This window comes from Ursus americanus, chromosome 14 (genome assembly GCF_024610735.1).
Source record: "Ursus americanus isolate L20-20 chromosome 14, mUrsAme1.1.p, whole genome shotgun sequence".
Taxonomy (NCBI): Eukaryota; Metazoa; Chordata; class Mammalia; order Carnivora; family Ursidae; genus Ursus; species Ursus americanus.
Genome location: NC_142140.1, coordinates 57833540 through 57859058, shown reverse-complemented (window position 1 = coordinate 57859058; position 25519 = coordinate 57833540). Strand labels below are relative to the sequence as shown.

Below are 25519 nucleotides of genomic sequence, written 5' to 3'. Positions count from 1 at the left end.
AGGAGCTTGAGAAGGCGGGACTGTCTCCTGGGGGCGGGGCCAGGCAGTTGAGAAGGTGGGCTGGGCTTCTGGGGACGGGGCGGGGCCTGTGGGAGGGCGGGTTTGACTCCTGGTGTAGGGTTGGGCAGTAGGAAGGCGGGATTGGCTCTCGGGGCGGGGTCGGGCACGTGAGAGGAGGCCGGGACTGTGACCTGGGGGAGGGGCCGGGTACGTGAGAAAGCCGGGTTGGTTTCTGGGGCGGGGCAAGGCACGTGGGAGGGCGGGTTTGGCTCCTGGGGGCGGGGCCGGGCACGTGAGAAAGGCGGGACTAGCTTCTGGGGCGGGGCGGGCACTCGAGAAGGCTGGGGTTGGCTCCTGGGGGCGAGGCCAGGCACGTGGGAGGCCGGGGTTGGTTTCTGGGGGCGTGGGCTGGGTGGGCGGAGACTGTCCGGTCCCACCTGGTCCTGCCTGTACGCCACCTGTGCCCACCTGACTCTGTGGAACAGTTTCCTGTGGGCTGTCTGCCTGACACTGGCTGAACATCTAGGGAAGACTTTAATGGTCCACAGCGACTGTTTCCCTGTCTGCCCATGTGACTGTTGGTGACTGCCAGTGAGCATCACTTCGCCTGCGGCTCTTAGTCTGACTCTTTCTGCCTGAGTGTCTAAATGACTGTTTCTGTTTGGGTCTTCATGTGTCCGCTGGTCTCTGGCTGTCTACTTGATTCTACCTTTTTTGGGTTCATCTGTCAGGCACCAACTGTTGCCCTGACTGTCTCTGGCCCTCGCAACTTTTTATATTCTAGGACAGAATGTATCCCATGGTCCCTATTTGCTAGGCTCTTTTTTTTTTTTAATTATTTTTATTTTTTATTTTTAAAATGTTTTTATTTATTTATTTATTTTTAAGATTTTATTTATTTATTTGACAGAGAGAGAGGCAGTGAGAGAGGGAACACAAGCAGGGGGAGTAGGAGAGGGAGAAGCAGGCTTCCCACTGAGCAGGGAGCCCAATGCGGGGCTCAATCCCACAATGCTGGGATCGTGACCTGAGCCGAAGGCAGACACTTAACGACTGAGCCACCCAGGCACCCCTAAAATGTTTTTTAAAGTTTATTTATTTATCATCTCTACACCCAATGTGGGGCTCAAACTCAACTCCAAGATCAAGAGTCACATGCTTTACCGACTGAGCCAGCCAGGTGCCCCTCTTTTTTTTTTTTTATTGATATTTATATACTGTAAAATTCACCTTTTGAAAGTGTACAGTGAAGTGCTTTTCAGTATATTTAAAAAATTGTGCAACCATTGCCACTCTCTAATTCCAGAACATTCCATTGTCCTACTCCACCCCCAGTCTTCCATAGTAGTCTGCCTGTGTGGAACTATGTCTAGTAGTCTCTCCGTATGACTGTGTGTCTGAATTTGTCTGTATTTAGTGGTCTCTGGCTGCCTGATTTCTGATTTCTTCCTGTGTGACCAGCCAGCTGGGTCTGACCTGCCTGGTTGTTTTTGTTTTGTTTTGTTTGTTTTTGTCCGCATCTCTCCAACTCTGGTCACATGGGCCTGCCTGGGTCTGAATGTGCCTGTGCCTGAGTGTGCCCACAGGACTGCATCTCAGCACCTGTGTCTGAATGTCTCTCTGCATATCTGATCACAACCCGATCTCACAGTGTCAGCGACTGGTGGGTGTTCTCTAAGCCTGTGCCCTTCACTTGTTCCAGCAGGCAGGACCTGCCCCCCCGACTGCACACTGCCTCATAGTGTCTGTCCGACTGTGTGAGCCACAGACAGCTGTGTAGCTGGTGGCTTTCCGACTGCATGGGTGGCCACCTGGCTGACGTCATACTCTGTGACCGGCTGTGCGCTTGTCTCACTGCCTGATCCTTTACTGTCCAGCTGTCTGTCTGAACAGATGACTGGCTGTCTCTCTGTTCTGACTGTCTGACCAGCTGTCCAGGGCTTCCTGTCCCCTCTCCTGTGGCCCCTGCCCACCCAGAAAGGCCCCATTACCCCTCACGCATTCTCTTTCTCTTGGGTCAGGCTGTGCCTTTGTGAAGTTCTCCTCCCACACCGAAGCCCAGGCGGCCATCCACGCCCTGCACGGCAGCCAGACCATGCCGGTGAGTAGAGACTGCCCTGGGCCACGGGGATGGGTGTGCGGAAGTGGGGAGGGGACAGGGACCAAATCTCTCCCTTCCGTTCCCACCAACCGGTAGCCTCGGGCCGTTCCTCAGCAAGGCGCGGGTGGAGAGAAAGTTGCAGCCTGACGGTGGTGTGGGTAGGTGTAGGCATGTGAGTGTGCGATCATGCCTGTGTGGAGCATATGAGTGTGTGAGCGTGCAATGTGTGGGGGTGGGGGTGCACGGATGTGCTGCCCGTGTGTGGCTGCATGTGTGGTTACGTGTGGACTAGCATGTGTGTGTCTGTGTCTGTGTTTAGAGAGAGTGTGTGAGTGAGTGCTTGGGTGTGTGGTTGTGAGGAGGTGACTGTAAATGTGCACATGACGTGTGTGTGAATATGTATGGATACGTGTGTGTGCGAGTGCACATGTGTAAGTGAATGGGTGTGTGTGAGTGGATTGTGCAGTATGCATGTAGGTGTGCACGCACGTGTGTACTGAGCGCACATGTATGTGTGAGTCTGCCTGGGTGACGTGGGGGGAACGAGTGCATCGCGCGTCTGCGGGCATATGTGAGGGCCAGTGTGTGAGTGTGTGTGGCTGGGTGAGCGTGAGTGTGAGTATGCGTGTCTGTGGTTGCCTGTGTACATGTGTGACTGGGTGCCTCTGAACGCCTTGTGTGAATGCGCGTGTGCGACGGTGTGATGTGCACGGTGCGTGTGCATGTGGATGTGAGTGGAAGCACGCATGGTGTGTGTCCACGTGTAAGTGTACTCACATGGGGGTGTGAGCAGGTGTGGTGTGTGAAGTTATGTTTTTAGGTGCATGAGTGTGTGACCATGTATGAACGTGTGTGTGTGTAAGTGTGCGTATGTGTGGTGAACGTGTGTGAGAGAGTGTGTTCATGTGTGTGGGAGTGTACAAGAGGGTTCCTAGAGGGGCGGGACCTGAGCGGTGGTCTGGCTTTGTTGAGGCCGGCAGAGGGACGTGGGCGTGGGGCATGAGCAGGGTGGGGGTGGGGGCGTGTAGCCCCAGGAGCAGGGGAGATGGCTGGAGGGGCTGCAGCCCATGGAGAGGAACACGGGGCTCCTAGGGCAATGAGGAGCCATGGAAGGTTTTGACAGGGCAGGGAGGAGGCCAGGTCGCTTGGAAATGTCCCCCGGGGCAGAGTGGGGAGGGGCAGGGGGCAGGCCTGGAGCAGTGAGAGGCTGGGGAGGACCAGCCAGGCACTGGGAGTAGCTCTGCCATCTAGAAGCAGGTGCCAGGAGCCACCAGCGCTGTGCAGAGGTGTCCGAATCTGCCATGGGGAAGACAGGCCTTAGAAAATCAACTCTCCTCTCAGCTGTTCTCAAGAATGGGTGCGAAGAGACGGGCAGCGTCAGAGCCTCCCATCCCTTGCACACTGGGCGCTCGGGCCTCAGTGTCAGTCCCTGCAGTGGCGGGATTCGGCTCACCGTGAGGTCAGGCTTTCTCATGCACACAGCTGACCAGTGATGGGGCGCATCAGGGAGTGAGCTCTCCAGCAAAGGCGGCATGTCACCCTCTCCGAAGGCTGGAGTCTCACCTGTCCTCAGGTGTGAGCAACAGTTATAGGGTCCTCCACTTGGGTCCCCGTTGCTCCTCCCCACCAGTTGGACTCTCCGTGTCTGAGAGTGTGGCTGATAGTCAGGGTCGTCTCCTGTGCCCCAGACGCGACCCCCCAGGGCCCGGATGCCCCACCTGTGCCCACAGGCGGCTGCACAGTCAAGTGCAAGGCCCAGGATGCTGATCTCTGAGCCGTTCTCGCCGTGACGTGGGTGTCCTGCAGCTCCGGGCCCGTGGGCAGGACTGGCAGCTGCTGGCATCTACAGCGCTCCCCCCAAGGGCCAGAGCTGGCGTGGTTCCAGGAACCCCAGAGTCCTGGCTACCTCCCTCCTTCCTTCCCTCCTTGCTTGCCGCTGCCCCCGTAGGGCGCCTCCTCCAGCCTGGTGGTCAAGTTTGCCGACACGGACAAGGAGCGGACGCTGCGGCGCATGCAGCAGATGGTGGGCCAGCTGGGCATCCTGACGCCATCCCTCACCCTGCCCTTCAGCCCCTACAGTGCCTACGCCCAGGCTGTGAGTGACCCCAGCAGCGGCACTTCTGTCTCCAGCGGAGGAGGGGGGAGTCCGGCTCAGTTCCTCTGTCCATCCATGCTCTGTTGGCGTTCTGCCTCTCTGTTCATCCTTCTGTCTCTTACCTACTCTCTCTGACTCACGATCCTGTCCTGGTCATGGTTGAGTCCACAAATCCAGGCTGATTCCTGAGCCCCCAACCATGAACTGAACCCCAGGCCCAAGCTGAACCCCAGCTCTGGAATGACACGACCCCATGTTTAGCCCCCAAATCTAGGCTGGGTCTCAAACCCAAAAGGAGCCTCTGAATCAAGGCTGACTCCAAACTGAGACCCAGCCCTGGCTGAGTTCAGTGTTGGCTGATCCCTGATCCCAGACCAAGTCCAAATTCCTGACTCAGCCCTCATCTCAAGGCTGAGCCCTGATCCCGCACTGAGCCCCAATTTCTACTGAGCCCTGACCCCAGCCTGAGCCAAGATAGCCAGGCTGACCCCCTCACCCCCCAAATTACTTGAGGACCAGGCCTCCTCCCATGAGTCATGACCTCAGGGCAGGTGCCACCCCTATTGTGCCCGCTGACTCCCTTTCCACCCCCAGCTCATGCAGCAGCAGACAACGGTCCTGTCCACGTCGGGCAGCTACCTGAGCCCTGGCGTGGCCTTCTCACCCTGCCACATCCAGCAGATTGGCGCCGTCAGCCTTAACGGGCTGCCTGCCACGCCCATCGCCCCTGCCTCTGGTGAGAGTCTGCCAGGGGCCTAAGGGTGGGTGGGCAGGGCAGGGCCAGGGCCAGGCTCAGGCTCCCCGTGGTCTCCTCCGTTCTGCAGGACTGCACTCGCCCCCGCTGCTTGGCACCACTGCCGTGCCCGGGCTCGTGGCTCCCATCACCAATGGCTTTGCAGGTGTCGTGCCCTTTCCTGGGGGGCACCCCGCCCTAGAGACCGTGTATGCCAATGGCCTTGTGCCCTACCCAGGTAACCGGAGTGGTCCCCCGGGACTTAGGGGAGGGGGGTGGGGCAGGGAGGGTGTCTCTGGGACAGGCATGAGTTCCTGTGCCACGGTGCCTGGGACACAGAGGGAGTCTCAGCTGAACAGACATGAGCTGTGGGCACAGAGAAAGAGGCTGTAACAGGGTGGCTAAATATGGGAACTTTATATCCTGACATTTCTGGGTTCAAATTCCAGTTCGGTGGTCGTGGGTGGTCTCTGTGAGTCTCCGGGCCTCAGTTTCCTCACCTGGGAAATGGGGCAGATGACATCAGTCATCTCATGAGGTTGCATTGACAATGAAATTAGCATGTCAAATGCTTACACATCACCTCTACCAAGAACAGCAGCATCAATCTTAATTATTACTCGTCGCTATTTAGGAAGACATCAGTACCCATATTCATTCATGTATCCATCCATTCAGCATTAGCCATGCACCGAATTAGGCTGGGCCCTGCCTTTGTGAAGCAGAGGTCCCACCTTTCCCGACCCTACACCACAATTCCCAGGCAGGCCTCCTCCAACACCTTGCTTAGCTGAGGTAAGTCATCTGCGTTTCCACCATTGAGGAGAATTTATTTTTATTTTGAAATGATTGGAACTCACAGGGAGTTTCAAAAATAGCACGAAGAGGTCCTGGTCCTTCCAACGCCCCCCGCCCCCACCCGGTGCTAATCGCTTACATAACCCGAGTACGTTGTGGAAACCAGGAAGCTGACACTGGTGCAGTACGATGAGCTCAACAGGAGTTGGAGCCCTTCTTCAGACTGCACCACTTCGTGCACTCGTGGGGGGGTCTGTGCCGTGTTATCACAGGTGTAGACTGGTGTAACCACCACCACAATCAAGTCACAGAACTGCTCCATCTCCATGGGGTGATTCGTTCATGTGACCCCTCTATGGTCACACCCCCCCAGCTCCCATCCTCTAGCAACCTCTCTCCATTCGAGCATAATCTTTTGGCTGAAATGTCCCCTGATTCACCAGCTCTAGTGGTCTGGACAACCTCTCCCCTCCCCTGATCTCCTCCCCTGGGAGCAGTTGGGAGGTCACAGCCACATGGGGGATCCACAGGGTGTCTGATGAGTGAAGCCTGGGGTGGAAGAGAGGGAAACGGATGGGAGTGGGGGTGATCAGGAGCAGAGGCCCGATGTCCTGGAGAATCCAGAGAATAAAGGGGAAGAGCGAGGGGGTCCGGATGCAGACAGAGATGGGGGTGATGGTTAAACCTCTCTGGAGTCCTGTTCGACTTCTGTCATTTCCTATCTGAGTGGCCCTGTGCCAGTTGCTCCACCTCGCTGAACCTCAGTTTTCCTACCTGTAAAATGGGAACTATACCTGTAAAACGTTTATGCAGAGATGAAGCTGCGGCAGATGTTTGTTGCTCTCCTTCCGGGTCCTAAGGATCGGGGGTGGATGGAAGACCTTCTGCCCCCGTCCCACTCAGCCCCTCCGTCTGCCCCGCAGCTCAGAGTCCGACCGTAGCCGAGACCCTCCATCCCGCCTTCTCTGGAGTCCAGCAGTACACAGGTACGGGGGCAGTCCGGCCAGTCTCGGGCGTGGGCCCGCCCCTCGGCCCCGCCTTCCGGGTGTAGCCACGCCCCCGTGGCCACACCACGCTTCTGGCTCCGCCTCCCAAGGGCCTCCCTTTTATTTGGCCTTCCGTCTTGAACCTGGCCACACCTCCTACTTCTGGCCCTGGCCCAGTCCCAGGTCTTGATCCCACCCCTCCTAGCCCCTTGCAGCATCTGGTCCCGCCCTCATATCCTGCCCCGTTCCTGCCAGGGCCCCGCCCTCGAGCTCTGGCCCCACCCACTCTGATCTTGTGTGGCCTTGGCCCCTCCTTGAAGCCCGCCCCCGGTCGTGACCACGCCCCCTCCCGTTGCCAGGCGTTAGCCCCGCCCTCTCGAGTCATGGCTCCGCCCCACTCTTCCCTGCGCCTTGGCCCGCCCTTAGGCCCGCCCCCCACTACGGGCACGCCCCGCCTCCCTCCCAAGATCGTCGTGGCCCCGCCCCCGCCCTCTCCGGGCCGCCCACCGGCCTCACACCCGCCTCCGCCCTGTGTCTCGCTCCCGGTCTCCGCAGCCATGTACCCTACCGCGGCCATCACGCCCATCGCGCACAGCGTCCCCCAGCCGCCGCCCCTCCTGCAGCAGCAGCAGCGAGAAGGTGAGGGGGCCGCGACCTCCCCTGGGCGCCAGCCCCGCCCTCTAACCGCCCCCTCCACCTCCAGGACCCCTGGCCTGGCTTGGCGCGTAACCTCGGGGAGCCGCGGCTAAGAGCGCAGCCTGCTGGCCAGACAGACCTGGGTTCGAGTTCTGACGCGGCCCCTGGGTGTTCTGGGGGAACGGAGTCACCCTCTCTGAGCCTCGGCTCCCTCTTCTGGAAAGTGGGAACCGTAGGACTAGTGGTGACCCCCCCCCCCCACCAGCCGCCTTCTGCAGGACTGGACGCTTCTCTGAATTTTTTGAAAAGACGCGCCTCTTGAGGTCGGGCGGGGGGTGGTGATGCGATATCTCGGGTAAACTGAGGCCTCCTCAGTAAAGTGGAGGGAGGGAGGTGTTAGAGTTTGGAGTCAGACAGCCGGGATTCGGATCCACCCAGTCTGACTGTGACATCATAAGGAAAGCACTTCACTGCCCTATGCCTCAGTTTCCTCCTCTGCACCAGGAGCGACCATCTGGGTCAAGAGGTGTCACTGGGAAGGAGGCGGGGCCGTTCCGACACGTAGGATGGCTCAGCACCCAGGAAGGCCCTTTCCCTTGTCCATCCAGCTAGTGGAGCAGGGGAGAGGTGACCAACTCGCCCTATGGCCAGGGGAGCTCCGCAGATGGCCTGGCCTGCAGACTGAGTTCCTTGAGGCTCTGCCCCCCTTCTCCCTTGCCCTTGGCCCTTGGAAGGGGGACATTGCCAGGATACAGGAGCTGAGCTTTGAAGGCGAGCCCTAGGCTGAGGGGTCCCCAGCCCTGCCATCCAGCCGCTATCCCGTTCTCCATCAGATTTTATACCTCCAGGGGGCTCTGTGGTTAAAGTCATAGACAGCAGGCATGAGGATTTGGCAGTGCCAGCAGCTCCAGTGTGATTTTCAGTGACCTCCCAACACCCGCATACCCCCCACCCAGGGCGGGCCAGTGCAAGCTTCAGAGAGGGCCCAGCTGCCTCTGGTCACTGTTTTGTGGATAGCTTGTACCTGGGTGTCTCCCTCCCTGGTCTCTGCTCCAACTTCCCTCCCCCCAGGCTAAGGGGGAAAAGCTAGTGCAGAGGCAGCCGGCCCTGCTGTAAGCCATGGGCGTTCTGGAGAGTTCCCTGCAGCGTGCAGAACCTCACTGTACAATCTACAAGACTCCTGCTTGCACCCTTCCAAACCTTTGTCTGTGACAAAGCAAAACAAAACAAAAGATAGAGCCCTAATAAAAATGGTAGCACAGTGTTACACACGTGCGCAGGTTAAAACAAATACGGTCAGTGTGGCCCTTTATCGTGGCCAAGACCTCAGTTTGCCTGTGGAGGTGGCATTCATGTTCCGGGTTGCAGCTGTGGGCTGCTGCAAAGTGGCGGAAAGAGTCTTGTCTGAAGTCAGACGGGGAGTTGAGTCGCAACCCCGGACGGGGATGCGTGTGGCTCACGACACGCTTGGGGAGCTGAGGGAGTGGTAGGTGTTCCCGCTGTGTGTGTGCGGGGCGTGTGCGCTCACGTGTTGTGTTCTCGTGAGGTCCGATTCAGCGGGGCGCGGCTTTCTGCATTCACCCCGTGCTTCTCGGAGATGAGACAGCACACAAACTAACCTTCGTGTTGCGGTCAAGATTGTGCCCGCATCAATGACGACGGTCATGTTGGGATACACTTGCATTTTGAAAACAAGCGTTTTCAGAAGTGTGGTCCTAATCGGGAAGATAAGGGTTGGATGTCAATGGGTAATCTTTGGTTTTGTATTTCTTGGGGTGGAGAATACTCATTTCCAGGCCGAAGGGGATTCTTGGTGGTTTGGGGGTTCTCCGTGTTTTGGGGGGCGTGGGAGAAGGTCATCTGTTGGTTTGGGATTAGGGGCAGGTTGGGAGACTGTTCATGGCTTCAGATAATGAAGGTTTTTAAGTTTGATGTTATTTATAGATTTTACGTGACTTGTGCATTGGGGATTATTTGGGGAGGGGATGGTTTTGAGAGTTAGCTGTGCTTTTAAAAAATTATTTCTCGTTGGTATAGTATATCATTTTAAAATTCCCAGGTGGGAGCGGGGGGCCCCTGGCTTGATCAATTAGTAGAGGAAAAGACTCTTGATCTCAGGGTCGTGAGTTGGAGCCCACGTTGGGCATGGAACCTACTTAAAAATAAATAAAAATACAATAAAATTACCAGGTGGTTTGGGGACTAGAGAATTTTTTTTATCTTGATTTTATTTTTGTGTCATCTGAGTTTTGAAAGTGATTCAAGGTTTGGAGGATTAGCCACAGTTTTGAAAACTATCTAGATATTTGGGGTTCGGGACCAGGAATGACTTGTCTTACTTTATTCTGTGATCATCGGACTGGTAAAACGTGAACATTTTATTCTTAAAACCAGTTTTAGATTTACAGAATTAGTGCAGAGGAAGTGCAGGGTGTCCACATACCCCACGTACAATTCATCTGATGTCGTCAGTGGTCTGGAGTTGCCGGTTTAGGGATTTTTCAGGCGTTTCTGGTTGTCTGGGATTTGGGGATCATTCAGGGCCTGGCATTGAGGGATTTATCTCAGTTTTGGTGGGAGGGACCATCTGAATTTTGTAAATTATCTGGGGCCTGAGGATCATCAGAGGTTCGGAGTGCCCGAGTGTGGGGTCAGACAGGCGAGGGTAAGCACGCCCTGCCTCCCGTCCCCGCCGTCTCCGCACCCCTGCTTCCTGGTGTCACGGGCACCCTCCCCTAACAGCTGGAGACGCCAGATGTGGGCTCCGGTCCCGTGCCCCTCCCCCCGGGGGGGGTCCGCCTCCTCTCCTTGGGGGCTTTATGTCTTTCTCTCCCCCACCTGCAGGTCCCGAAGGCTGTAACCTGTTTATCTACCACCTCCCCCAGGAGTTTGGAGACACGGAGCTGACGCAGATGTTCCTGCCCTTCGGCAATATCATCTCCTCCAAGGTGTTTATGGATCGGGCCACCAACCAGAGCAAATGTTTTGGTGAGTACCTGCCGCAGGCACCCCTTTCTGCTTGCCAGCCCCGTCCTCGACTCCCCCTGCCAGGGAACAGGGGCGTGGGAGGGTGTGGTCAGCCGTGAGACGGGTGTGGTCCAAAAGAATCACATTTAGAAGTTAGAATGAGCACTTACTGACCACCTACTGTGTGCCAGGTGCCCTGCTGGGTGCTGGTACAGGGCAGTGAAGGGAGCCCACAAAATTCCTGCCCTCCAAAGCTCGTAGTCTCGCTGCGCCGCCAACAGGATTTTCTCCGTGGGGGGAGATGTTCTCTACTCCTCTGCCGTCTGAGCCATTGTCCCACATGGCCGCCAGGCAGCTCCAGTGTGGCAGTGCAAGCACAGAGCCGCAGTTTCAGTTCTAACAAATCTAAATCTAGATGGAGCACCTCGGGCCAGCAGCTGCGGAGTTGAAAAGCTCAGGTTTACGGGGAGGAGGTGGAAATGAACCAGGCAGGACTATAGGCCAGGGGGTTATGAATGGCATGAAGAACACCATCACCATCTACTCCTGAGGACATAGAAGCTGGTATGCAGGAGCTGATGTTTCAGCTGAGACCCAAATGATGAGATTTCCCAGCCCGAGAACATCTGGGGTACAGGGTTCCAGGCAGAGGGAGCAGCACATGCAAAGGCCCTGGGGCAGCATTGAGCCTGGCATGTTGGAGGGCCAGCCAGGAGGCCTGTGTGGCTGGAGCAGAGTGAGTGAGGGGGAGAGAGGGAGGAGGGGAGGGTGGGGAGGGGACGGGGCAGGTCCTACCGGGCCTTGGATGCCTCCAAGTGCACACAGCAGCAGAGAGGCAGAACCTAGATTAGAACCAGTCTGTTTGACTCTAAAATGTGGACTCTTAATCCCGCCCTGTTGTGTTCGAAAGGCCAACTGTTGCCTATTTAATAAGCACCTCCTGTATATACCCAGAACCCAACCGTGAAATAGAAGAATTGCCCCAGTTTACCGAGGGAGGAGCGAGAGGCACCGAGTGGCCAAACAGCACACCTGAGGTCACACAAACAAGGGTCCTCTGCCCGTGCCCAGGGCTCCCCTCAGCATCCTGCTTTGCAGGACGCCGAAGGCAGTGTGTAAAGGAAGAAAACACACTCCGTCCCTCTCAACTGTGAGGAGTCGTCTGCCTTCTCTGAGCCGCGGTTTTCTGGTCAATACAGTGGGGGCAGGTGTTAGGGAGAATAGCTATGAAGACGTCACCAGCCCCCTGCTCCACAGTCCCCCATGGCTCCCAGTGGGCCTCCGCAAGACCGCTCAACCCCGCTCCCACCATCTCTCCACCTGACCCCCACCCGGCCTCTCACACAGAGCTCAGGGATCCCCGCCTCAAATGCTTATGCATGCAGTCCCTCGCCCCTCTGGGCCCCCCTGTGGCCTCCACACCATCCCGGGAAACCTGTGAGGACCAAGAGGTGAGGGGCAGGAGTAGGGCAGGGTGGCCTGGGGTGGCAGGTGGAGGGAGGTGGGGCTGGTGGGAGCTTGAGGAGTGGTAGGCGAGGATGTTTCTGATCGCCTGGCGGGGGGGGATGGGGTAGAGAGACAGATGGAGACAGAGACAGAGATAGAGAAAGAGAGATAAAAGGCAGAGAGAGGAAGAGCATGAGAAGGACAGAGAGAAGAGACACAGGACACTCACACAGAGACGGAGAGAGTCCAGTGCACGGTCAAGATGCCACATGGATTGCGGTCTCGGAGGGGCCGAGGGTTAGCATCCAGGGCCTGGAAGGAGGCAGGCAGCCAAGATGGGGAGGGAGGGAGAATGTGGCCCTCCTGGGACCCCCAGAGGCCTCACCTGTCCTCTCCGACTGTGGGAAGTCTCAGCAGAGCAGACCCCAGGTAAGGAGCAAGCACCCCGTCCCCAGAGGCATGCAAGTCCAGAGGGTGTCAGAACCAGGCCCCAGGCTGCTCTGTGTGCTCTGGCACGCCCTCCTACCTCCCTGGGCCCATCTGCCCCTGCGAGCGCACACCCCCCGCCCCCAGGACCCCGCGAGCCGGGAAGCCGGGGCCGCAGCACTGGAGGAAGCGGAGGACGCCCACGTTGCCCACCATCGCGGGTCCACCCCGGTCTCCGCAGGCTTCGTGAGCTTTGACAACCCGGCCAGCGCGCAGACGGCCATCCAGGCCATGAACGGCTTTCAGATTGGCATGAAGAGGCTCAAAGTGCAGCTGAAGCGGCCCAAAGACCCGGGACACCCCTACTGACCGCGCCCCCAGCCGCCCGGAGGCTGCGGGCCTGGCCCAGGTGAGCCGCCAGGCGGCCCCACCCACACCCACCCCCGCCCCCACCCCGTCTTGGCCAAACACCCCCTCATTCTCCAAACCCTCTCCAGCCCCGGGGGATGCTGCTGGAGGCCACGAGAGACCCCCAGGTTGGGTCGGTGGGGACAGAGCTAGACAGAGTCACCCCCATCCCCCCTTGGGTCAGGGCTGGGACAGAGGGTGGAACTAGGGTACGGGGGTGGTTGGGGAATCCTTCTGAAGAAGGCTCTGAAGGATGAATAGAAGTTCGCCTGAGAGGCCAGGTTTGGGCCGGGGTGGGGCGGGCTGTCCTGGAAGGGGCTTCTGTCCTCCTGTGAGTCCCGCAGCTGGGCCCCTGTCATCATTCCTCGTTTGGTGTAATTCGTGCTCAGTGGGCTGATGAGAAAGCGGAATGTTTGTCCTGCTCACCAGCATGCCCCCCCGCAAAAAAGATACCCCCAAACACATCCCCAAGAGTGTATTTTGCTGTCAGAGAGAACAACTTTATCAACAACTAAACACCTTCTTTGGGGAATGAACAGTGAGCCTCAGGGGCCAGTGGGGAAACGTAACTGCCCGCAAGCCTTGACGAGCCTCATCTGTGGAATGGGTTTGTGAAAGTCGCCTCCCGAGAGGCAGCAGGGAGGATCCACCTGGGGATGAGGTGTTTGCCCAGCCCAGGACCCGCCACCCGGAAAGCCTTTGATCATTTGCTTTGATTTTCTTTTTTCAATCACGAGCGCCGTCGTCGTCAAAGCGCCGCGCCTGGGGTCTGGCGCGAAGTAGGTGCTCAGTTAGGGGCTGTGCGTGCTTTTCAGACCCTGTCAAATCAGCACCCACAGATTCGCGGGTATTCAGTCACGGGGTCAGGCAACTAACAGACGCCCCATGCACGTGAACCCTCTGGGACAGCAAATCCTTACTGAGCACCTACTATGCGCTAGGCTCTGTTTCCAGCGCTTGGGGACACAGCTGTGAATGACCAGAAACGGGGCGGGAGTTGGGGGGGCTGCCTCCCCTCCCTGCCTCCGTGGAGCTTCAGTGGCAGGGAGGAGGGGGAGGAGAGACAAGAATAAACACAACTCTTGGCCCCAGGTTGCAGGAGGAAATGGGCTCAGTGACCCAAAGTCCCTTCCAAGGTGGTTTGTTGCCCTCCAAATCTGGAAACGGACTCTCTCTGAAAAGATAGGGGCGCTTGGGTTCCCAGAACCCAGCCTGGCCAGGGCAGGGGGTGTGGGGGGGGAGGCGATACCGTAGGCCTGCAAGACCCCCGTCACCACACCCTAACGCCCCTCCCTTCTCCGCCAGGTGAGGGGCGTTCCCACCCCAGGAGGGCTTCCCGCTTCCAACCGATCCCGGACTTTTCCGTAAATTACAACTGAGTTTGGACACCAGCCCTCCCTCTCCTCTCCCGTCTCCCCTTGCCCCCCAACCCCCTAATGTGAAACACTACTGAAGGCCACATGGAGTGGGGAGGGGGCTTTGTGGTCTGCCCCGGCGCTGGGGGTGGGGGGCTCCTGAGTTGGGGGCCGAGGGGTTCGCCGCCCCGTCCTTGGCGGCCCCCAAACTGAATCACGTTTCCTATATCTATATATGCATATATATAGAGAGCTATAGACGGTATATATATTTTTTGAGTATAGATCATGGGACCAAACTTTTCCGACTTCCTTCCATCCAAGAGAAGGTGACCCTGGCCCGGTCACTCAGCAGGGACATAAGAAGGGCTGAGGATGACCGGGCAGCCCAGTGTCTCCCCATCTCCCGCTGTCATGTCAGACCAGGGCACCGAGAAGCACTGGGAATCATCAGCCGACGCGATATACCTCCAGGACTTTGGGCCCCTGCTGCCGACGGTTCTCGCAGGCCCTTTGGCTCAGCCAGCTCGAGTGTCCCTGGTCTTAGCTGCAGCTTCCGGAACCCCTACCCCCTCCCTCGCCCCAGGGCCCTGCCTTCCCGATGTAGGCACAAAAGAGACCCCTCCCCACCTCCCCCGTCATAGCCTTACTCATGTGACCAATAGCCCTTAGCTTTCCGTCAGGGGCAGACCGGGGTTGGGGATCCCCGCCCCTGTGCCCCCTCCCAAGGGCAGGCAGCCACCCTCCCTGCCTTCGGATCACCAGCCTGGAGTTCACGATCTCACCACCACGATTGCCAAGCGCGTTGGACAAGCCAACCCGCACTGGCCCAGCACCCCTGTACCACGGATACCTCTACAGATGATTTCTTTTTTTAATTTTGGTCTTTCTGAGCAGATACAAAGAAGAAAAGAGAACAAAATGGGGGAAAAAATCAGATGACAGTGGATTTCTGTTTCCTAGTCGGGGCGGGGAGGGAGGTCTTGGGGGCGTCTCTGTATAGCTACTCAAATCGTGAAAACCCACTTTGAAGCACAGAGTCAAGTTCGTTGGACGTCAGTGGGGCCTCTTGCCAAGTGAGGCACCAGAGAACTTAATAAGCTCAAGAAAAAAAATTTGTAAAGAAAAAAAAAAACAGCATTCCCTTTTGTTTCTACCAAAATGTGTTGACTGACCCAGAAAAAAAAAAAAAAAAAACACGTAGCAAAAAAAAAAAAAAAAAGGAAAAGAAAAAAAAAATCTTATGACCAACTTGTTTCGATATTCCAGAGTTTGATAATTGTTCCGAGACACTCTAGCGTGCCTGTGTCCCGTGCGTCTGCGTGTGCAAGCGCGTGCCCAGGGGCCGCGAGGGGGCCTCGTCCGCGTCCCCGGCACCTGCCCAGCCCCCGCCGGGCCTGCTTGGGAGTGCGTGCTGGCGTGCAGTGGCGTGTGTCCTTCTGGTCCATGTTTACTGGCTGTAAATACCATTTTTATACTCCACATCGAAGACCTACGTGATTTGTACGATGTACTTTATTTCTGCTACGAGTAATTTCATGAAGTTTCAACTTGCAAACCGACTTTTGGAGACAAACGGCCACACACACACACATACACAGAAAAAGAAGACAAGAGAGGGACTTAGAGGGAACTTTGGGTTGACTTGGTTGGAATTTATGGCTGGAGAGGTCCTTGTCACTGTGGCGCGTTCAGGTGAGAAGCTGCAGACATCATCTTTATGTCCAAACGCCTCTCTTTGGTCTGGAGAAACTGAAAGTTTATTTAATAAAAGTTTTACTTGCTAAAGCACCGGGTCCTTCCTTATTTGCCCTCTCTCCTCGGTGAAGATCTAGTGTGTCTGGCCCCGCTGAGTGGCCTGGCCAAGAGAAAAACCAGATGTCAAATTAGGGGACGCAGGAGGAGATATTCCGAGAATATTCCCGTGACCAAGATGCCTCTGATGCGTCCAGAAGTTGGGGAGATGGAACTGTTCCTTCCAGACGAGCAGGTGCTCGTGACGGCCGGGTCGCACGCTCACGCATTATGCGACCCCTGCCGGACCCCTTCGGTGTTCCCGTCCCTGCGCTGGCCGCCAGGGCTGTGGCAGTGGCCACCTGGCTCTGATCTCTGCTGTCACGGAGGCGGCCCGGGGAGGAGCGAGACACCTGCAATACTCATTTCCTTTAAATCGAGGTAAAATTCACATAGCATAGAAGTCACCATTTTTACCATTTTAAACTGCACAATCCAGGGGCGCCTGGATGGCTCAGTCGTTAAGCGTCTGCCTTCAGCTCAGGGCGTGATCCCAGCGTTATGGGATCGAGCCCCACATCAGGCTCCTCCGCTATGAGCCTGCTTCTCCCTCTCCCACTCCCCCTGCTTGTGTTCCCTCTCTCACTGGCTGTCTCTCTCTCTGTGTCAAATAAATAAAATCTTAAAAATAAAATAAAATGCACAATCCAGTGGCATCAAGCACACTCACAAGGTTGTGCAGCCACCATGTGTGCCTGATTCCAGAACATTCTTACCCACAAAAGCACCCCATCCCCGTGAACAGTAACCTCCCCCGGCCCCCGCGAGCCCCCTTCCCGTCCGTGGAGGAGCCTGTTCTGGACGTGTCACACACGTGGACTCACACGCGTGGAGCCTTCTGTGTCCGGTTCCCTCCCTGTCATGGGCTCGGGTCCATCCCTGGGGCAGCACGTGGAGCGCCTTGCTCCTGCTCATGACCGAGGGATGTGCACGTAGGACCGTGGACCACAGTTTGTGTATCCATTCATCTGTCCCTGCACTTTGGGTGTCGCCTCCTTTTGGCCATTGCGAATCGTGCCACTAAATATTCAGATGTGTTTGTGTGAACACCTGCCTGAGTTCTCTGGGGCAGGGTGCGGGGTGGGGGGGTGCGGAGCTGCTGGGTGTCTGGGCCGCCTGATGGAGCACCAGGCCCAGCCCCACGGCCAGCCCTCCACCCGCCGGGCACCGGGTGCCACGTTCTCTGCACCCGCACTCACGCTAGTTACGCGGGACACAGATTCCCCATCTGACCTAAAGCAGCTGATGACCAGCGGTGTCCTGAGGAGGTGAGGCCTGAGGAGGTGTCACTGGTGAGGTGACAAGGCTCTGAAACTACCTGCCGCTCTGTGCTGTGCTCCTGGGGAGGCCTCGAAGTTCCTAAAAAAAATAAAAAATATATATATATATATATTGGAGACTTGGGGTTGGAGACAGACTGGTTCCCGGGCAGGGTCTGGCTGGGCGGGGGTGTGAACTGGATGGCCACACACATAGCAAGCTGATGCTAACCACTCATCAATGGCTCACTTAATCCCTGCCTGCCACTTGGCAGTAGCCACATCTTTTAACCTTATCAATAACTCATCCCATTTTGTGGCTCAGGAAACGGAGGCTCAGAGACAGCAAGCACCTTGCTCCGGCACCTCAGACAGAACGAGGCCAGTTGGGCTGGTGGCTGGAAAGAGGAGTCTCAGTCCGCCTGGAAAGGTTTTCTGGGTGGAAGGAACAGCCTGGGCAAAGGCTCAGAGGCTGAGAGGTTGTGGAGGTTGGACTACCGGCTAAGATGTAACACTGGCAGGAGGCACAGACGTGCAGGTGGGAGGGACTCAGCCACAGAGGGCCCCTGGCGATGACGCACCTACCAAGTGCCCAACCTTGTCCCCGCCCTCCCAAGGCCCCAGTCAAGGAGGAAGGTGGGCAAAAGCCCGGAAGTGCCCTGCCCTGCAAGAAAAAGTAACTCCAGAGGGTGCTAAAAGTTGTAACCACAATGAGTTTAACGAATCGGGGCCATTGTCTTGAGGACAATGAGGAGCCACAGAAGGGCGTTGAGCAGGGGACAGGCGTGATAGCCCGAGGTATGAGAAGGACACCAGGCTGACCTCCTTACTGCTACTAGGATGTAAATCACACCCTGGAAGATAACATGGCAGGACAGTATTTCTACCAAGCATTTATCAAGCACTTACGATTTACCAAGCACTGTTTCAAGCCTGAGTCTCATGTGACAGTAGCCACTGACCACATGTGGCTATTCACAGTTAAATCGATTTACGAAATTATAAATTCACTTCCTTGGCCAAAAGAAGCCACATTTCAAGGGTTCGAGAGCTTCACGTCCATCACTGCACGAGGTTCTTGCGGACAGCATGGGGCAGAGCGTCTTCTACGACTTAACTTGCATAACCGGCCACCACCCTGTGAGGGATGTCCTGACGAGTGCCCCGTTCTAGGAGTTACTACTAAACTGAGGCCCGGAGAGAGTCAGCGCCTGCCTGAGGCAGCTCAGCGGGAAGGGAATCCTGGCCCCTCTGGCTGGCTCTCACCCGCCGTGCTATCCCACTTCCCTGCGCTGAGTACTGGCTAAAATTCAAGTGCATTAGATTGTAATTCAAGTTATTACTTACAATACTCCAGCTGAAGCTTTTCAATGTAACTCGAAGTTGTCGAACATTCGGAATGTGCATCTTACAGCAGTTCTGACCGGGTGTCTCCACGGAGTGAACAGGCGTATGCTTGACACGGCCAAGCCCCGCTGTGATGTCGGTGTTCACCCAGGGGGACAGGCTAAGTGACATCCAGGGTGTATCAGTTAGCTGTGGCTGCATAACAAATCCCTCTCCCCCCCGCAATTTAGCAGCTGAAAGCAACACACATTTATTTTCTCATGGTTTCTGTGATCGGGCATCCAGGAGCAGACGTAGCTGGGTGGTCCTGGCTCGGGGTCTCTCATGAGGTTGTGGTCAGCGCATAGGCCAGCCGGGGCTGCCTCATCTGAAGGCTGGACCGGGGTGGGAGGAGCCGTTCATGCTAGCGCCCTCGCGGGGCTGCGGGTGGGAGGGAGGCCTCAGCTCCTCACTGCGCAGGCCTCTCAGTGGGGCTGCTCGTGACCTGGCCGCTGGCTTCCCTGAGACCCAAAGGAGGAGTGGGGGAGGGACAGAGAGAGAGAGAGAGAGAGAGAGGATGCTGCCTTTTATGGTCTGACTCCAGGTCACACACCATCACCTGTGCCTCATCCATGTGGGTGTCAGAGAACGCAACCCTCTCCAGGCCACATCATCTGATGAAAACAAGAGAGTCACAGAAAAGTACAGCAGGAAATATTGTGTGTGTGTGTGTGTGTGTGTGTGTGTGTGTGTGTAAAATATGCATTCTGTCCAGGGACGTGTGTGTGATCGTAAGGATGAGGACTAGAAGCGTATTCACCAGGACGGTGAAGGAGGTGGCTTTGGGGGAGTGAGCAATGGGGGGTCAAGAGGAAGCACAGTTGAGCCTTACCTGCAATCTTTACAAGGTGAATATGTGCAAGCATTATTTAGGAAATTAAGAATTCATTTCAAATACATGTTGTAAAGATGCAAAATGGAAAAGGCAGGTATGGGAGGCATTTTGGGAAAAGTGCCAACATTTCACATGACTCCTCCACGTGGCAAAGGCCAGCGTCAGTGAGGAGCCGAGTCCTGCCAACAGCCACACAAGTTTGGACGTGGGTCTTTCCCCCATCGAGCTTGCAGATGAGACCCCGCCCCGGCCATGTCCTGAGTGCAGCCCAGGAGAGGCCAGGAAGCAGACAGGGAAGCCAGCTAGCACCCACAGATTCCTGACCCACAGAAACTCAGATCATGAATGGTTCAAGCCACTGAGGTTAAGACTCCCAACCTTAAACAGAACTTCGACACTGTTCAGATCCCCACAATAGTTCCCAAAGAACTGGACAAGCTGATTCTCAAAGTCATGCAGACAACTGAATTGTAAGGGAAGCCAGACCAGAATGTGCCAGAACGAACGGCCAGTTATTGGGCACATGCTACCTGCCGGGCACGGGTCTGGAAATCAGCATGCCATCGAGGCCTGCGGGTTTTATCTACTTCCCTATTCCCTGGAGCCTAGCACATGGCAGCTGTTTGCTGAACGTCCCAAAAGCATAGTAGTTAAGTCTGGAGGCCTTCCACCCTGGGTTTGAGTCCCAGTTATGACACTTGTCACAACAGTGGCCAATCCCTTGGCTCAGATCTCTCAGTGTCCCACCCCCTGCAAAATGAGGCTAATCGGGCACCCCGATTTGAGGGTTGTTGCGGGAAAGAACGAGTTAATATTTAGAAAGTCCGGGTAAGCGCTACACGAGGGTCAAATCAATCCCTCTGGAAGTTTCCTTTCCAAAGGCTTCATCCCAGGACCCCAGCAGGGGGCAGCAGAGACCCACGCCTTCGTCCAGTATTGGCGTCACCGTTTTGAAAGGTCTCAAGCATTTATTGAGCACCCACTGTGTGCCACGCACTGCTCTGGGGGCTGCGGGAGGTGATGAAGGGACCCCTGGGCTCTGTGCTGGGACACAAAAGCTACCCTGTCCAACTTTCTTGACCTGTCCCTTAAAGCCGTTAGGGTCGGCCCCACCTCCCACCTCGCCCCGCTCCTTTGCAGGCTAAATGTGGTCCGGCTGCCCGGCCTTCGCTCTCCTTCCGGTGGGGATCTTGAGATGCTGGGTTGGGACGGAGGCACACGTAACCTTCTGAGCACAGAGAACACCCCTGGCCAACGTGGAGAGGGAGGGATTAGCCGGGTCCCAGGGACGGAACAGGGTCCCTTCGGTCTGCTTGGCCGCACGGCTGCAGAGGACGCAAGCAGGGTGCATGGTGGTCAAACTCGGGTGACGGGGGCGCGAGGCCGCGAGCACGTGGACTGGCGCACCTCCGGGTTCCCAGGACCTGCTGAGCGAGTGGAGGCCTGCCTATCCTGAGTCAGCCCCTTTCTCTCTCCACACTTCAGTTTCCTCATCTGTGTAATGGGGTTCGTGATAGTACACGCCGTCCAGGACTGTGGAGACCATCAGGGAGATTAATTAGTGCACATACACGACAGCTGTCATTTTAATGTAACACGATTAAGACAAAACAGAACCTCCTCCCAAATCAGAAAAGCGAACTCTCAGACATCCCTCCTACTGGATTCGGGTGTCGACAGCATTTGTTGAGCACCTGCTGTGTGCTGCACACTGTAGGTACTGGAGGCCCCACAGGAAACAAAATGCACAAAATTCCCGGGGGGAGGGGCTTCCAGTACGGCGTCCCGCCCCCAGCCCCGCCTTATCTCCGCCCCTTCTCTCTCCTGAGCCTACCCGAGCGAGGTGGAGGTGGATAATCTACATATTCATAAGCTCATCAGCCAATCCACAGCCGGAACTCGGGCCAGTCTTCAGAGCCTGAGTGAGTGACGCATTAAGTAATCCTTAAAGGTACAGTAACGGTCTATAGAGAAGGGAGTCTGGAACTTAGACACATACCTGTCTCTCTTTGGAGGTCTACACAATGCAGGTTGGGGTGTGCCAGGTGTAGAAACCGGCCCAGACCAATGGCACCGAAGTAGCTTTGCCATCCTGGGTGAAGTCCAGGGATAGGTTTGGAGCGCTCAGTCCCTAGCAAGCACTTTACTCCCAACACCGGGTTTGCTGCGTTGCAGCTAGAACTTCAGCACCGGGGGTCGTGGACAGATCCAGGGCCTGGATGGAGGGTCCTGTGCCCGTGCGGGGACTGTGTGGAGGGGCTTCTGGGGACAGGATCCAGAAAGAACCCCAGGCCCTCAGCCAGCCCAACAGAACAAGGGCCTACTGTTTCTCCGCCTGTCTGCCCCCCATCAAAGCCTCAAATGAGCCCAGCTCTTGATCCACGAATCCACCTGACATGTCCAAGCGGACGTTCCTTAGGACGAAACTGTGCCTGGTCCCGAATCCCGGTCCTCCACGTCGTCTGCATCTCAGCACATGGCAGTGCCATCCTTCCGGGGGTTGGGGCCAAATATCTCCATGTTACCTTTGACTTCTTTCTGGCTTGCTCTCCACATCCAATCTATAAGCAAGTCCTGTCACCTCTGCTTTCAAAATTCTATCCCAAATCTGCCCACTTCCGTCACCTTCTCTGCCTCCACTTGGTCCAGCCTCCATCGTCTGCCGCCTAGACCAGCGCAGTCCCCTCTGCCCCAGACCCTGCTAATGCCCTTGCCCCACTACAGTCCGTCCTTCCCACGGAGGCCACCAGAGGGCGCGCGTGATCACCCGAGTCAGGTCCCGCCTTCCTCTGCCCACAGCCCTCCAGGGCTCCCACCTCTCTGGGTTAAAAAGCCCAAGTTCTCCGTGAGCCCCCAAGACCCTGCAGGACCTGCCCCTGTTCCCTCCCACCCTCCCTCTCTCCTCCTCACTCACTCTGTTCCAGCCCCGCGGGCCTCCTCATTGTTTCTCCAACACTGCAGGCAGGTCCTGCCCCAGGACCTTTGCAGAGGCTCTGTCCTTTACCTGGAACCCTCTTCCTCCAGATAACTCGCCTGCAAATTATTCTCACGTTCTTTCCACACACAGGGGTAGCCTTAGGGGAGTGAAGGTAGCAGGGGGCTGGCTAAAGGTGTCAGTCTCTGGAGACCTGGTGATGATGTTGGTCTTTATCTTGAAGGCAGTAGGAGTCATAGGAAGGTTTTACCTGAGGGAGAGGTGATGCAAGAACATCTGCATTTTTAAGCCTTTCCCTGGCTGCTATGTGGAGAACACAGTGCAGGGAGAGCTCAGTAAAAAGAGGAGGTTCATGCTGGCTTCCAGGCAAGCAATGGCATAGCTTGGTTGAGTCCAGAGCTCCCAAGAATTCCCCTCGTCAGAATTTGTCACCTTCGTCACGTGGACATGAATATGTAGGGGCGCCTGGGTGGCAAAGTCAGTTGAGCCTCCAATTCTTGGTTCCAGCGCAGGTGGTGATCTCATGGTCATGGGATCGAGCCCTGCATTGGGCTATGCGCTCAGCAGGGAGTCTGCTTGAGGATTCTCTCCTCTGCCTCAGCCCCACTTATGTGCACGTACACATGCTCGCTCAAGTAAATAAATCAATCTTTTAAAAAATATATAAATATGACCATATTTATTTTTAATTACATATGTAGTAATATTTAATTTATATATTGATATAATTAATTATATATTAATATTTAACTATATATTTATATATATTACTCTAATGTTCATCTCCCCCAGCATACTGTGAGCTCCCCGAGGGCAGGATTGGGGTCCGCCTTAGTCTTGCTATGTTCCCCAGGGCTCAGTACAGGATCTAGCATACAGCAGGTGCTCAATAGAAGTCTGATGAATCAATAAATGAATATCTCAAGCCCAGAGCCCTGGCTAGGAGGCATCTGACATCGCATTGGCTTTCACAACAAAGCTGCAAAGAAAACATCACTGGACCCATTTTACAGATGGGGAAATTAAGACTCAAGGAAGGGGAGAGGTTTGCGCAAATGCAGGCAGACACAAACGCGTCTTCTGGTGGTCATGGAAGGTCTCATTCCACAGAAGGTGGCATTTGGGTGGGGCCTGGAAAGGTGAGGGTGAGTGTCAAGGGCCTGAACAAGGGCTCCGGGTACAGGAAGGCATGGGCAACAGTTAAGTCATGCAGTTGCAAAGGATGATATCAGCGGCAACCCGCTGGATAGACAGGATAGACAGTGCGGGGCGGAGAGTCAGGGGAGAGGACCTGAGCTGAGAAGTCTGTCCCGTGCAGAGAAGAGTGCTGTGCACAGCTGATTTCACGGATACCCCCCTTGGATCACACCATCCCTTGATGCCATAACCACAAGACTATGACAAAGGTGATGGTGTCACTTCCATGGTTAGATTATTTTTCTCCCTCTTGTGTTTTTTCTCCAATTGTGGTAAAATGCAGGTAACATAAAATTTATCACTTAAACCATTTTTAGGCATACAGCTATAGGCACCAAGCGCGGTCACACAATCCGTAAGTATTTAATGCTATAATTTTTCACCCAAGTCCTGTTTTTAGCTGCATCTCATATATTTTGATATGTCATATTTTCATTTTCATTGAATTAAAGGTATGTTCTCACGTTTAATGCTTTCCTCTTTGGTCTGGGTTATTAAGAATTGGTTGTTTAATTTCCAAATATTTGGAATTTTTTTCACGTATCTGATATTGATATAGAGTTTAATTTCGTTATGGTGGGAGAACACAATTTGGGTGACTTGAATTCTCTTAATTTATTAAGGTTCATTTCACAGCTTATGGTCTCTCATAGGGGGACACACGGGGGTATGAATATGAATATAAAAGAATATGGTCTCTCTCGGGGAATGTTCCGTGTTAACTTGAAAAGGATGCATAATCTTTGGTTGGATGGAATGTTCCATACATGTCATTTCAGGCTGGTGGACAGTGTTATCTAGATCTTCCAGAGCCTTGCAGACCTCCCATCTCCTTTCCCCATCAGTTGCTCAGGGAACAGTGTGGAGGTCTCCAAGCATAATTGTAGACTGGCCAATTTCTCCTTTAAGTTCTGTTATTGTTTCTCATATTCTGACTGTCCATTGTTAGATGGTTTGCCGACGTCTGTGCCCAGCTGCACACACGCTGCGGACCAGCTGATTGAGCCCGTCATCAGCATATGCACCTGGCCACAGTGTCTGCTTTTAATGTACCCACTCCAGCGTATTTTAACTTAGTGTTCTCTTGAACATTTTCCCCACCCTTTGACTTTATCTGTCTTTATATTAAAGTGAGTGTCTTGCTAATCATGAATTTTTTTCAGTGTTTGTTTGCTGAAAAACCCTTCCTTTCTCCTTCACTTTCAAGTGATACTTTCATTGGGTATAAAATTCTGGGTTGACAGGCTTTTCCCTCCATTGTCTTCTTGCCTGTATACCTTCAGATGAGAAGTCTGTGGTGATTCTTATCGTCGGTCCTCTGTATGTAACGTGTCTCTTTGTCCTCAGCCCCCTTCAAAAATTTTCTCTGTATCTTTAATTTTATGCATTTTGAATATAACATATCTAAGTGTGTGTTGGGGGGATATTTACTCTAGTATTTTCTGAGCCTTGGGATCTGCGACTTAATGTCTTTAATTTTTTAAAATTATTGGCCATTCTCTCTTAAGATATTCTTCTGTCTCGTTTTCTTCTGGAATTCCATGGCCCACATGCTGGGTCCCTTGATCCTGTCCCACAGGAGCCCTTGGATGCTCCTAGCCTGTGTGTAATGCCTCTCAATATTTGGTCATATTTTTAACAGAGAGAGCAGGCTTTAGGCTTGATCTCTGGTCACGGGTGGATAAGATTGAGGTGTCTAGTGCATTTATCTTTACAGCTGACCTTGACTCATGGCAGCCTGAGTGGTGAGTTATACTTTTCTCTTTAGATACATCTCAGTCTTTTTATATAAATACTTTGATCGAGAGAAAAATGTTCGGTAATACGTAGACAAAATGGAGAGGGTGAGCGGAAGAAGGTTGAACGGGGCTTCCCTAATCCAGCCTGCTCATTCGGCAGCTGGGGAAACTGAGGCATGGAGTGGGCAAAGATTTGTGGACCTGGGCTCTCTGCCCCTGGTATTGGAGGATAGGAAGTGGGGGGGAGGGGGCTTCACAGAGATCTGAGCCCTGACCCAGCTCAGCTGTGGCTGAGGCTTTGGGCTGTCCTCAGGGGTCTCAATTTCCCTGAGTGGAAACTAGCTGACCAGCCAGGCACCTGGGACCAGGAGTGTAGGGTGTGCGACCCAGCAGCCCCACAGCCTGGCCCCATTAGATGGGGTG

General features: G+C 55.1%; 1 protein-coding gene across 1 annotated transcript in view; it reads left to right on the top strand.

Annotated features, from left to right (window-relative positions):
• Positions 1–15739, top strand: part of CELF5 (CUGBP Elav-like family member 5) — a 49900-nt gene extending 34161 nt beyond the window's left edge. Inside the window, exons 5-13 of the mRNA XM_045804411.2 lie at positions 2022–2101; positions 4050–4196; positions 4791–4932; positions 5021–5167; positions 6651–6713; positions 7269–7352; positions 10194–10337; positions 12430–12597; positions 13902–15739. Coding sequence (XP_045660367.1) covers positions 2022–2101; positions 4050–4196; positions 4791–4932; positions 5021–5167; positions 6651–6713; positions 7269–7352; positions 10194–10337; positions 12430–12557 — 935 coding nt within the window. The 3' untranslated portion in view covers positions 12558–12597; positions 13902–15739. The remainder of the gene's footprint in view (positions 1–2021; positions 2102–4049; positions 4197–4790; positions 4933–5020; positions 5168–6650; positions 6714–7268; positions 7353–10193; positions 10338–12429; positions 12598–13901) is intronic.
• The last annotated feature ends 9780 nt before the right edge of the window (positions 15740–25519 follow it).